Genomic DNA, 14068 nt, shown 5'->3' on the forward strand with positions numbered 1-14068 from the left:
GATTGCCCTCATATCAAGATCAAATTCAAACTAAATAACAATTTTTAATATCTCTAAAATGCATGAGCAGATATAAATAGGTCTTTTATTATTCTAGGTTAGATGCAAAGTAGTTGATCGTATCTTATAATTTTGTTTTATTGCATATTATATTTTTTGACTCAATATGTAACTTATGATTTTTTTAAATTTAATATCATATAATAAAATTGTCATACTTCAATTCTTATACTAAAAAATGTCAAATAATAATTATTAACCATCTTTAATTATAGGCACTAACGCGTGGGCTTTTCCCCCTAGTTTTACACATGTTTTCGACTAGGATTTCGATTTCCTTTCCGTGCCATGTGGCCCATTGTACCTTATTTTTTTTCACCTAACAAGCCAGTCAAGCGTTAAGATTCTTATAAGAAGGATGATTGTTTGACCATATGATTTGCCAAAATTCGTAAACGGTTCCTCAAAACTATACGTATAGAAATTGCCCAGTAAATGAATATGAATTAAAAGTTACATAATCCGGAGGGGTTTAACGAGCAGCTGCAAATCACAACGTGCAAGTTGAGGGATGATCCAGAGAGCTAAGAGTGATATCGACAGAACAATTCTCTATTTTCGAAGAGGATAAACAAATCAAGCAGTTTCCAGGATCTGCGTGCCCGGTTGCGGTGATATGATAGATTGAGTACTGCTGGGAAGTAAATCAATTCTAAAAATAATGGACCTGTTGCTGTTCCTTCAATTATTGAAAATCTCAGACCAAGACCAGGACAAAGTACAGGACAAGAAAACATTAAAAAGGGCTCCCATCTCTTCTGGAATTGCTTTGCAATTTGCATGGTACACAGCTCACAAGCTGACCTCCCCTTCCCCCACTCCTCATTTCCTCGAACAAATGCATCAATTTGACTGACTATGTAATTTACTGGCTACAATCTTAAATTGGCATCCAAGATTTCCAGGAAGGCCTGAATATATTGATGGATTTTAATTCAGCTATTACATATAGAAAATGACAACTTCCAGGAGCGAAGGATTGTGATATCCTTGGAGCTGTCCCAAGGATTTCAGACACCCAATGCAGGAGGGCTTTGAGCAAGAATCTGGATAACATCAGATTGTAATGGCATTTTAGCCACAACACTCGAGTTTGGGATCATTTCATGTGCACAATGTACACGGTGTTTGTCCTAACGTTAAAAGGCTGGGACCATGGTTTTCCAATCCTTCCTTTCCTGGTTAATGTGAATTATTCCCAAGAAATTAATAAGCAAGCAACTTTTGCAGAAACATACAAAAATTTCCAACTGTTACAAATAATATCATCTGTCTGCAGCACTCTCTTCCACTCAATCAAACTGCTCGTTGCCTACCTCACAGCTTCCTGCTTCCCTTTATAAAGAGTATCATTCCTTCCAATAGGGCACCATACCTAAAGCTTGTTTAGCTAGGCAATAGGCATGGCTGCCCAGAAGCTTTCAGCAACCGTTCTAATCTTCTCCCTTCTTTTTCTAGCAACATTTAGCAGTGCTTGCGGTCCTTGTGAGCCTAAGCCTAAACCAAAGCCTACTCCCAAGGCACCTCCAGCGAATCCCTTCTGCCCGAGAGATACCCTGAAGCTCGGTGCTTGCGCTGACGTACTTGGATTGGTCAACGTCGTTGTTGGAACTCCACCATACAGCAAGTGTTGTTCGGTGCTTGAAGGCCTGGCTGACTTGGAAGCTGCAGTTTGCCTTTGCACTGTCATAAAGGCCAATGTGCTTGGGATCAACTTGACCGTGCCTGTTGCGCTTAGTGCGCTGGTCAGTGCCTGTGGCAGAACCATTCCTCCAGGGTTTCAGTGCAGATAGATGGATGGTTCATGTTCACACGTCTAATTGCTTGCTGTGTTGGTTTGATGAGTCAACAACTACTGTTGGCTTGCTTTTTTTTGCTGTTTTTTTTTCCTTAATTTGGTTCATTTCTGTTTGATTTGGTGTATAAGCTTGTCCTGATAAACGGGCAAATATGCATGTATTCTGTAATTCCCTCCGTTATTGTTCTGCAGTTTCTGAATTCTGAACTGAAGTTGGAATGTCTTCATTAAATCTCAAGCAAAATGCTTACTGCAGCCTTCCCAAAAGTCATCCTGTTAAGCTCGTCCTGTAAGGAAGACGATTTGTTTAAACCTTTGGCCCTTCATCTGATGACCTTCGTTAGACAGGCATCAAGAGCGTAGGAGGTGAAAAAAGAATCACCCTAGAATTTACCATCTTAAGTTGGTTGCTAAGTTAGAACTTCAAGAAACTAGAAACAAGACAAACTGAAATGCTGGAATGTTCGAGCAGGCCAAGTCCCAATATTTCTAGAAGATCACCACGCGCAATGTATACTACACAACATAGAAAAAAAATCCATAAAGATGCAAGCATGAGCGGTGAAATCTCTGAGTAATATGAACTACAACAAAGCAAGAAGTTCTGAACTTGAAACTGGACAGAAGGAAGCTAAATGCATTGCTCTGTCATCAGACAAAGTTGTCTATACATGATGCAACTTTCACTATAATGCCATGTTTACATAAGGTGTTAACCATAACATGAGTATGCTGTAGCTAGTGGCTCTTTCACAAAAAATTCACCTCACACATGGATTCCAAAAAATAAAAGAAAAGCAAAAAAAAAAAAAAAAAGACAGAATTGCTCCAAGTTTTTTCTAGCAATGTACTATACTTTTGCCAAATAATTAACGAAGTTATGTACACATTCATGATCACATGCATGCATATATTCCTTAATTACTTTGGAGAAACAGCTAGTCCCCACCCAAACTTTGCTTTCATAGCTTTATTCCCATGAAATGAAAGTACCTTTCCAATATTCCAAACTTAGCTCAATGTGTTATACCACAACCTGCACACCACACTTGGCCTTTTTATCTCCATTGGCACTAACTACTTACCTTCTCCGCTCGAATGTGTATAAACTTGCGCAAATATGCATGTAAAAGAAGACAGTTAAATTAGATAAATACAACTGTTATAAATTTCTCGTTTGTTGCTTTTTCTTTTGTCTATATAAGCTCATGACTCTACCAAATTAGCTTCTCAAGGAGTAAGTAATTAGTAACGAGTCACTGCTACGGTGCCTTGCGGGTTAAAGCTATGGCGCCTCACCACTAGTCACGAGTCACTGCTATGATGTATTTGAATGGTAAATTGTTTACCATTCAAATACATCAAATTTTGCGGTACTATACGTTTTCAAATTTTTGGCATACAAATACATGAAAATGTTGCATTGTATATATGTCACGAATTTGATGATTCTTGTATACGACTTTTACAAAGAGTACAATAATGCAATATAATTGTACATCAAGTAATATAAAAAGTATACCAATCGAATCGAATGGCATGAACCTCAACTGCACAAGAGTCCTTTTCCACAAACATGGCACAGCTTCAGGTTTGTATCTGTAGCTAAGGAAAATGCCAAAGATGGTAACAAAGGAAAAGAGAAGCAGGTTAGTTGTGCTGTACGGTACCCAGTCCACGGACCCAGATACCCACTGTGTTGACAAAAAAAAAAAAAAAAGACACTGCCGATTAGGGATCGGCCACTGGGCCTTTGGCCCGTTGGTCATCACTAACTTGGTGGTGTGGAAGGTCAAGGGTTTATAATATGTCAAAATTTGTTATAATATGTGGTGGCTTTAGCTGGACTTTTTCGATGGAGTCTGTACTCACATCGAGTTCCATTTCTCCTTTTTTTTTTAAATTAGGCTAGATTAGATTATAAGAATTCTATTGTTGCGATAAAAAAAAAAAAGAAAAAAAGATTAGGCATCGAGATGTACCACGAACGATTTATTCGTGCCCGTCCCACCTTTCTTTTCCCACTTAATAATAACGGGGAGGTGCATTATTTGTTAAAATTTAGTTGTCAAAAGACTTGAATAGTGTATTATTTGTTAAATTTTATTTATTTATATTATCAACACTTTTTTTTTTGTCCATAATGAAAAGTGCAAGGCGGTGGTTAATCATTTAATCTTGTCCATTGTGGAATTAGGTGCCATGGTAAAACTGTTAAAACCTTTACTGCAATTTTCACGCGAAAATGTATCTTGGCATATGATCCGTGCGAAAATGTTGTGATGGACACCTATTTCGATCGAGTTAGTAAAAATTAAATTAAAAAAAAAACATAATTATTAAAAGAAAAAAATTCCGCATCAAACCACCGAAGAGGAAGACCGCATGTCACTCTTCCCCCAAGTCTTGTCCCTTTTCGTCTTCTTCTTCTTCGATCTTCCCATCCCCCACCGGTATAATTACAAAATTTGTACAATTCTGTAGAGAGAGAATCGAATTGAAATAGTAGTAGTAGAAGCGTATTAGAATCGGAAGTAAAGGAAGGACGGAAGGAGTGAGTAGTAGCAGTAGTAGGTAGAAGTTAAAAGAGGGGAGGAGGATGCAGCAGCGGAAGAGTCCGCCGAAGCATCGGCACGATGGCACTTCTCCTCTTCCTTTGGGAATGGATTGGAGCCCTCCCCCTAAAAAATGGGTATCTCTTTATCCTTTTTAATTCCCAATTTCCACCTTTTCTGATTCTCAATTTCAATTTTGATCCTCAATCTTTACCCAAATTCTCAGTTGTACCGTTTGATCGCGTCTCGATTTCTCCGTCTATTTATTGGGTTTTCAACTTGCATGTCAATTGATCTACAACAGTTCATTATCTGCTTTCTTAATCATTTTTTAGATAATTTAGCTTATCCAATTCAATATTAGAGCTGAAGATCAGCTTAAAGCCCTAATATTTCTGGGGATTCTGTAGTTAGCAGAAGGTATGTTCTGCTATTGGCTGACTATGATCCTGATTGAATTTTGTTATTTTTAGATTCTGTTACTCTAGGGACGTATAAAGGGGGGAAAAAAAAAGAAAAAGGAGGACTTTTTAAGCTAGTTGTTATGTTTAGCTACGGGGCTTTTGCATTTGTTCATGTGAGGTTCTACTACATCTAATCCTGCTGTTTCAAAGAGTCCAGTAGCTGTGAGGGCTGAATCTTCTCAATTGTAAGGGCTGCATTTTTACCATGCCCTTGTCGTTTTGTTTTGCAGATTTTGTGCCAATTTACATTATAAAAACCTTATAAGCTAACTTGTATATATATGTGAGTATTTTCCATGACTTGATTGAGCTTCTTTAGGAATCTTACCATAAATACTTAAAATGTTTCCAATTAAAAGTTTCCCCCGTTGTTGTGTGATGTGGTAAAATATTCTTGAAATGGGAAACAAAAATTTTATCTTTGATCTGATCATTTACTGCTATTGTACCACTCTCTTGCTCTGCTTGCTATTCTTGCTCTTGATGACGGACCTTTTTGTTATGATTTTTGTTTACAGGATCATATTTGTTTGATTGAGTTCATTTGTATCTTCTAATTCCGTTATTCTATTTACTCTTGAGTTGGCATCTTATAATCTTCTCCTTGCATCTTCATTGTATTCCCTGCAGGCTGGGCGTGAAACTGTTTGGCCTCATGATCCTCACACGGGTTGGAGTTACTGTGTTACCATTCCTTCCTGGGTTGTACGTCCAAAATCAAGAGATTCAGATCCCATAGTGGTATTCAAACTGCTTATCTATGCCAAGTGTTTGATTTTCATTTCATGTTATCTTCTTGAAGATACTTTCAACATTCCAAAAGAGCTTCTTCTTCCATTTTGTGTTGTCCCATAACTAAAAATGCTCTCCTAAGTTCGTGTATTATCATTAGCATAACATGAATAGTTGTATGTGCTATTAAATTTGAAGTCTTCTAAAATGTTTATCTTTGGATGATGTCTGTGCTATTAAATTTGAAGTCTTCTAAAATGTTTATCTTTGGATGATGTCTGTCTCTCCCTATTTTTATTATGCATAAATCCACTTCAGTAACCTCAAGAAAAGGATGGTCACACACTTTTTTATAATGCTAAACTAGATGAATTTTTAGGTTATTAGCACGGGGTCAGTAGAGTATTATTTACTTTGATATGTTGTAATTATCTTTTTTGGAAAACATTAGGTTATACTCCAATCTGTTAATAGCTAAAGTACTTACTTCCTCCATCCCATTGATAATATCATGCTTCCTTTTTGGTTTGTCCCAAAATTAATATCACATACTAAATTTGGCAAACAATTTTTCCCACCATTCCTCTCTCCGCCCTTGCATTCAATTTTCACCTTAAGTCATCATTGTGGGCCTTGCAGTTATCATTCAAATGATTACCGGTTGCAAAAGCATGTGTGGTTGACACTTATGTTTATTTGGTTGGAGAGTGAAAAGCATGCACTAGGCATTTGGGAAACGTAACAAACTACTGTACGCCCATGTTTGCTTTTCATCGCCTGATTTCACTGAAAATTCTAAAAGCCAGTATCAAACAAGGGTAGAATCGGTAAACAAAGCACAATTCATCCATTCAGCTACACTATTCTTAAAAAAAGCACAAGTCCTGAAAAGTGACAAACTTCTCGGGATGGAGGGAGTAATATTTTGGTTTAGACTAGAAGAATGGATTTAATTAACTCAGTTTTCGTTAATCTAAATATTACTGGTCAACTTTTTTTTTCAACACTTAAGTAAGATTTGGAGATATGGGCTGCTATTCCCTTTCTGATTTAGGCTTGTTTGATGATACATATCCTTTGCCCTCATTTAACTTCGAACAGACTACTTTGTCTTACTGTGTGCTGTTATAAAAGCAAGATAAATGAGATAAGCAATCCAACTAAAGTAGTCATAAACTCGATATCTGGTGTTCAGAGATCAGTGAAGAAAACCGACTAGGAGATGGCATTATTTGTTGATGTTTCTTTTTTTTTTTTTTCCTTCTGTTGTTTTAACAGTCTTTTGTTGCACTCTTATTGCACCAAGATTCTTAAAACAAAGTCTTGCATATTATTACTTACACTGTGATTTCTAGGCTTCTATCGAAGCAAAAATTCTTCCATGTAGCTGTATAAAGAGTCTCATTATTTCTGGATCTTTTTGCATATTATGGTTGATAAGTTTTTCTTGATTTGTATTTTAAGGGATATCTGTCTGGAACAAATCTCAGCCTCATGTGTTATATCTTTCTTCTTGGTCTGAATGTATCTGTAATCTTCTCTTTAACTTGAGTATTTCGAAGCAGATTATTCATTTATAATGGTCATGGTTTGACTTTTATGTGAGCGTGCACTTTTTGTTCCTTTTCTACCTTTCGTTCTAACATTGTTAAGGGGCAGTTTTACAGGGTTCTGATTGGCGTGCAATCTCCAGAAGGGGTTACAACGACACGATATGTATTAAGAAGATTTAATGATTTTTTGAAATTTCTCTCTGCTGTAAGTTTGCTCTTTAACGTGTTTCTGCAATTTTGTTAGATCTTTCCTGGGCATCAGGTGGAAAAAAGGAAATTAGAAATAAAAGTTATGGCACCAATCCTAGCCACCATGGTGTCCTTTCATCAAGTTTTTTTATCTTATAATATAATAACTCTCCCATATTACAGGCAATATTTATTGTTCACTCCATTATAATCTTGAAATGTATATTAGGAGCAGATTTCAGATACTTATCATTTCTAACAATAAAGAAAAAGAAAATAGTATTAAATTAAAGAGTAGAAGATCAAGAAGAAGGAATGTGAAAGCAGGTTTACCATCATGAAGTTGTTCTGTCAAGAGAAGTGGGAAGAAAGATTTGTGAACTTCGGTTAACCAAACTGACAGCAGGATGATTTTAGATTTCAGCTTTGAGATGACGTCGAACTACTTATTTTGGCACTGTTGATTCATGTCAATATCTGAAAGACATAAAGTTATGTATTTGTAGAAAGTAATTAACTTCGAAAAAAATTTGTTTGGTTCACTAAATCTATATGACTTTTCTTATTTATGTAATTTGTTTTACATGTCAGCTGGTGGGTGATTCTGGTGAATTTTGTTGGCTTGATGTTTGAACTTAAGGTCTAGATATCAATAGGTCTTAAAACCAGCATACACCCAAATTGGAAGATGCCATTGCTTAATTTCTTATACGATCGCAGGAGAAAAGTGTACTCTCATGGTTTCACATTGATTGCTTATTGAAAAGTAGGCATTGATCATTGAGTACCAATTTTGGATATGAGAGTATATGATTTATGGTTCTATCTTCCTGCTTGATAATAGTCATTAACTTATATGATGAGCACAATGCATAAAATTCCTGGCTGTAGCATTCAATGGGACAGTGGATACACAAGTTGATCCTATTAGAGTTTTAGACTGATGCCAGGAGGGCTCATTTTGTTATGGATTTTCTTTTACAGCTTAAAACTGCTTTTCCTAGAAAGACTCTCCCATCAGCACCATCAAAGGGACTGTTACGAATGAAAACAAGGGCTCTTTTGGAAGAGGTAACCAGCTATTTGCTAATTGTTTTACTTGTCTAGTACAAGACTTATGACATTTTAATGTTTTGTGTTGTTTTCCAGCGTAATAGTTTCCTGCATGTTAGGTTAAAGTTAAGATGATGAAACCTCAATAGGAATGATATTTTAGTTGGTACAAAGTTGCAGTTTGCATTAATTTCAGCTGGCTTTTTCTGGAAACCATGGTCCTCAAATTAAATACCGTCCTGAGTTTTTTTTTTTGGGGGAATTTAAAGATGGCATTAGTTATTATAATCAGCAATAGAACTCGGAATGAGTGATTACAGTTCAGTTATTTATTCACGTGACATCAAAAACTTAATTTCAAAGTCCAAATTCTGTTGTGTTTTGTCTGAAAAATTAAGATCATTAAATGTATGTTTGTTGTAGAGACGGCGTTCATTGGAAGAATGGATGACAAAGTTGTTATCAGATATTGATATATCCAGAAGCTTTGTGGTGGCATCATTTCTAGAACTGGAAGCTGCTGCTAGATCTTGTATGTGTTGCTATTACTTTAGCTGAATTTTTGCTTCGAAGCAGCATTCCACTTAATCTAGGCACTTCATTACGTCAATTGACGCTAAATGTGTTGATTAAGATATTAACTTTTGTTTAGAACTTCTTCTAAATTATACTAGAGTTTTCTTTTTTCCAGCATTCCAAGATGAAAACCAGCACTCTTCTGTAAATCCTTCTGGAAGTAGCAGCACGAATTCTTCATCTCATGTTCATCCTAATTCAAGCTTATCTCTATTAGCTGGTAGTTCATCAATAATGTCTGACTATGGTAGTGACACTGCATATGAGACATCTGAAATTGGAAGTGGAAGCCTCGGGCTGGATAACAACTCTGAAATTGGAACAGAAGATCTGTCATTAGATGAAGATTTGTCAAGTCCAATTGATAAGTTTATGAAGTATGGCATGTCCAACATTGATGAGGGCCTGTTTATGGGACAGGCTATTCTAGAGCAACTTGAAGGTTTCCCCAGACAAAAGGTGCACGTGAATCAAAATGCTGTAGCTAATGATATCAGAAATGAAAATGGTTTCCACGCTCGAAAATCCTCAGCTGACAGTATTGGAAGTGAAGTTAATTCAAAGAAAGGCAGTCAGCCTCCAAATTTAGCATTTAGTGATTCATTAGGGAATGGGTCTATTCACCTTCCTGGAGGGGCTTCAGTCTCAGGAACAACTGAAGTTCTTGGAAACTCAGACTTGCAACTCCCGGATGATGTGCATTTAGTTCTTCCTCAAGATCAAGGCCAGAAAATGAATAGGGTACTGATGACGATGCATCGGAGATTGGTTGCTGCAAAGACTGACATGGAGGATCTTATATCAAGGTTAAATCAGGAAATAGCTGTGAAGGAGTATCTGACAACCAAGGTATGTTGAAGACTTGTAACTTTGTTCTTATGGCCATGCATATTACTTTGAAATTGATGGACCTTTGCTTTTGAAAGTGTGCTCTATGTATCTGTGTCTGTGCTTGTGTGTAGTCATATTTTCATCTTTTTAGTTGCGACAATTAAGTCTGCATATAAAAGGTCTTTCCTGATGCAAGTGGCAGATTATATCTAAGTCGCCGAAGTGGTTGGAGGTGTAGTCCCCTTCATTTCTTGACATTTTGGATCATGCTATCTTTCCATTGAGCATCTGTTTTGTGTATCTTAACCCGTTTGTCTGTCTGATCCCTATTGTTGAAATGCATTATTAATCTTAAAGTTGTCAGAGTTTCAGGATATGCTGTATGGAATGTATGAGAAATATATTAGTTGGTTTAAAACTGCTCCCAGGGACACACGTAAATCATGATGAATCATATGCACACTGTGTTTGCTTAGTTAAAAGGAGTCTTTGCCAGTTCACAGTAGCTAAATAACCAAGTGCTTTCAAATAAAATCATGCACTAGGGGATCTAAAAAGTTTTTCATCCCATCAATTGGTCCTGATTGGAAAGAGGTCAACAAGGTCCATGTCTTAGAATTTGGAAAATGTAGTAGTGTACCATAGATGTAATCAGAGTGGCTCTATGTCAAGGCAAGTGTTGAGAAATTAATATGTATGCTTTACTACTCTCCGTTGCTTCTGCATTTGCATAATGGACAATGTTTCATGAAAATTAGTCTTGTAAAACTGTATATTATCTGCTTTTAGTTATAGTTGTAGTGTTCTTTACTACTTTTCCAAGGGTGCTTTTGGTTTTCCTTTTATTTATTTTCATCTGGTCATGTTAAAAGAATATTGTCATACTTGAGGCACAATAGGCTAAAAGCTTTTTAGTCTAGTATTACAACCAAAATTTGATGTGGTGACCACCTATTATTGTAATTGCCAGGTCAAGGATTTGGAAGTGGAGCTTGAGACTACTAAACAAAAAAGTAAAGAAAACATTGAGCAGGCGATTTTGATTGAAAAAGAAAGAGTAACCCAAATGCAGTGGGACATGGAAGAACTTAGACGAAAATCAATGGAAATGGAATTAAAGTTGAATTCTCAACAGGTTCTGTATCTTGGAGGTGTTGGCTGGTTAGATATATTTTACCTCAATCAACAATAATTTTAACTTACACTGTCTGTCATACCTTTCCAGAATCAAAAAATGGATACAGAGGTGAAAGTCTCAAGCAGTAATGAGAAAGATATACTTCAGGAGTTGGATCTGAAAAGACAGCAACTTGAGGATTTATCGAAGCAACATCAAGAGGTAGAAGTGAAGTCCAAAGCTGACATCAAAGTTCTTGTTAAAGAGGTTAAATCCCTCAGAAGTACCCAAGCAGAAATTAAAAAGCAGCTTAAGGAATCACTTCAAGAAAAATCTGAGATTGAGGTATTGTTGAAGATGAAAAGGCATGTGTTTTCATGCTATTGCTTGCTTATACAAGGAATTGGTTATTTCTAGTTTCTTTTCCTTCTAATGATATTGTTCATGGGGGTCATAGTCTAATTTTTTGTTGCAGAAATACTTTAACTGACTTTATAGCTTCAGTTTAATAAAGTCCTCAATAGATCAGGTCACATTGTTTATGCGTTTTTATATTATACGCATGCTATCTAAGTTGTTGCCTAGACCTACATGGTGATCCATGAGCTGAAACAAAAATTAAGTAAAACTTTTAAGACTATTTGACTGCTATTTTATGATATATGATTGATTCGTCAATATAACGTGGCTCATGAAAACTTATGCAAATATATGAAGACCCAAACGTTTGTTTGGCATTCCAGATGCTCTTGCAAGAAGAAAAACATAAAAATGAGCCCATGTATGCTGCATGGAAGAATTTTTTGGAGAAATGTGAGACTCTTTTCAATCAACTCCAAGAGTGCAAGGTTGATATTTTGAAAGAAGATGAAAAGAATGACCTCATGGAATTTCCTTTGCCAACACCTGCATTTGATGACATTGCAAAGTCTGATGATCAAATCAATGTTCTTCTTGCTGAGGTACTATTGAAGCCTTTTCCTCTTCTGTTTGCTTTCCACATTTAACTTATAAACCTCCTTCCTTTTTGTAACAACTGACTCTATTCATCTGTTGACAGTTTGACTTCCTTTTTGCTGGTATGTACTGCAGAAATTGACTTATATCTTGTTTAAAGTTCCGATGTGCTAGAATGGAATATATTTGTAGTTGTTCTGTTTACAATAACATATATTCTTTAACCCAGGATCGGAATAAAAGGCTTAGATAGGGAGGAACATATAGCTAAGTCATTATGACATTGTTACCATTTAGCTATCCTAGTAAACTGCGAGAAGCAAAGTGCATCACTTCGTATACATTATATTTTTGGGATCATCTAGTGTTACATATAACATATGTTTTGTCTGGTGAAGTTGCTCTACTTCTAGTATGTTGTCTTGAACTTTCATGATTGACAGGTGCTTTACATTCTGGTTGGTTTTGTAAGTGTATTTACATGTGACCCTCATTGGCCGTATCAGATAAGAATCTGCTTAGGAAATTATTTTGCGCACAGTGGACTCTGTATAAATATTACAGCTATGCTGATTTGAAATCAGAGGAACAAAAGTGACAGTTTTGTTTTATAACTGGACTGCGTGATGAGCTTGGCCATATTCATTTGAACCTGGACTCCACGTTTCCACCATTTTATGCTTTTCATTTGCTGGCACTTAATCTATGACTTTAGACCCTCTAAGTTGATCGATGGGCCTTAGTGCCATTGACATAATCTCTTCCCTTTGGGGTTATATTCGCCTTGGTATATTGGATCTTGTCCGGTGGTAAGTGGGCGTGACATTAGCCTGATTAGTAAGATTTGTGACCTTGGTCCTGTGTTATTTTATAGATTCTTCACTGGTGGCCTCATTTTCCGCAATATACGTGCTTAACTGTTTTTTTTTTTAATTTTATCAGGTGCAGCACTTATCACTGGCTGTTGATGCCTTGGTGCCGACTGCTGATAAAAATAAACGTGCAGATGATGACATGATGATAAGAATAAATGAACACTTGAGGACGATGCTGGTAAAATTTTTTGTTGATAATGGTAGATTAATAAAACAGGTAAACTATGTTGCTCGTGCTCTGAGAATGAAAATGTCAGCTGACAGAAATGATTCTGAGGCTTGTCCAAACAACTGTGTAAAAAATGAGGGTTTAGATAGATGAGAATTCGGTTATATATTGTATATCTTGTCATATATGCCACACCTTTTAAGCAACCATGAATTACCTTTTTTTTTTTTTGGGTAATTGAATTTTGCTGTTCTCGGGTGGTTCTCCGATGTAACAATTAACCCTGTAATTTTACAGAAATAAAAGATGAACTGGTCTTCTTCAGAAGGATTAAGTTGGTGTTGTACACACAGTTTAGAGTTTCTGCACTGTAACAGTTTGCAATTCTACAGCATACATATTGCGCACGAGTCCTTCAGAAGGTCTAACTAAGTTGGTTTCATACAAGGACACTCTAAGGATAGCAGGGGAGTCCTTCCGGATATCTCTGACATAATTGGTATTTGTACACAAATTTCTCCAATTTTAATTATTTGTACTGGAAATTTTCATTTATTTATAAAATCCTTATATTCTTCATACTTCCAGCTACTTGGAAATGGAAAACTATTCTTCTATAATGTTAGAAGCTATAATACATCGATCCTATGTTGGAAAACTATTCAAGTTCTGTTTTGCTTGGGAGATTAAGGGGAGAGAAGAAATTCATCGGCTTCGTACAAGGGAAGAGATTTATTTTTCTTTCTTCCCTTTTCTTCCCAAGGGGATTGATTACAAGGAGATGAACAAATATGAAGATATTCAGTAAGAGGAGAAGCTGTTCCTATGTCATACTTCTAATCTTTTCTGGTCTCTCCTAATATTATCTATCTTTCCTGTTACAGCACCCCGCCAATCTCTCTTACCCCGCCTGCATTGCCCCAAACAGCTACATGAGTATTTACATTACTGAATCTTATATTTCCCTCAATTCTCTCACAATGCACCCCATACATCCCACACCTAATCATAGGTATATTATACAACGCAAGTTTCTTGCCTCAGAAAGAAACGCTTCCTCCCGGGGCCAGCACTAGTCCTCCCCATTCATCGGAAATGCTATTCCCCTCGTCACAAACACTACAAAATTCTGTGGCCTT

General features: G+C 36.4%; 2 protein-coding genes across 3 annotated transcripts; both read left to right on the forward strand.

The window, feature by feature from the left end:
- The first annotated feature begins 1357 nt into the window (after positions 1-1357).
- Positions 1358-2090, forward strand: LOC113779293 (14 kDa proline-rich protein DC2.15-like). Its single transcript, XM_027324842.1, has one exon. The coding sequence runs from the start codon at positions 1464-1466 to the stop codon at positions 1851-1853; it is 390 nt and encodes a 129-aa protein (XP_027180643.1). The 5' UTR covers positions 1358-1463; the 3' UTR covers positions 1854-2090.
- A 2155-nt stretch (positions 2091-4245) lies between these two features.
- LOC113781168 (PX domain-containing protein EREL1-like) lies at positions 4246-13263 on the forward strand. 2 transcript variants are annotated; one of them, XM_027327039.1, is made up of 10 exons: positions 4246-4550; positions 5508-5618; positions 7269-7367; positions 8336-8422; positions 8828-8936; positions 9096-9829; positions 10782-10946; positions 11037-11273; positions 11672-11890; positions 12828-13263. In XM_027327039.1, exons 1-10 carry the CDS (start codon positions 4458-4460, stop codon positions 13080-13082), a joined length of 2109 nt encoding a protein of 702 aa, XP_027182840.1. In that variant the 5' UTR covers positions 4246-4457; the 3' UTR covers positions 13083-13263. The 2 variants fall into 2 exon arrangements, with proteins under 2 accessions (XP_027182840.1, XP_027182841.1); XM_027327040.1 differs by lacking the exon at positions 12828-13263 and having other exon boundaries at positions 11037-11293; positions 11672-11884.
- The last annotated feature ends 805 nt before the right edge of the window (positions 13264-14068 follow it).

The sequence above is a fragment of the Coffea eugenioides genome, chromosome 8 (assembly GCF_003713205.1).
Source record: "Coffea eugenioides isolate CCC68of chromosome 8, Ceug_1.0, whole genome shotgun sequence".
NCBI lineage: Eukaryota > Viridiplantae > Streptophyta > Magnoliopsida > Gentianales > Rubiaceae > Coffea > Coffea eugenioides.

What these genes read in the sequence shown, in the direction of transcription:
- LOC113781168 (XM_027327039.1), top strand. Translation starts at nt 4,458, where the DNA reads ATGCAGCAGCGGAAGAGTCCGCCGAAGCATCGGCACGATGGCACTTCT. An exon ending in AGGAGTATCTGACAACCAAG is followed by an intron (nt 9,830 to 10,781) that starts GTATGTTGAAGA and finishes TGTAATTGCCAG; the next exon opens with GTCAAGGATTTGGAAGTGGA. An exon ending in AAGAAAAATCTGAGATTGAG is followed by an intron (nt 11,274 to 11,671) that starts GTATTGTTGAAG and finishes TTGGCATTCCAG; the next exon opens with ATGCTCTTGCAAGAAGAAAA.
- LOC113779293 (XM_027324842.1), top strand. Translation starts at nt 1,464, where the DNA reads ATGGCTGCCCAGAAGCTTTCAGCAACCGTTCTAATCTTCTCCCTTCTT.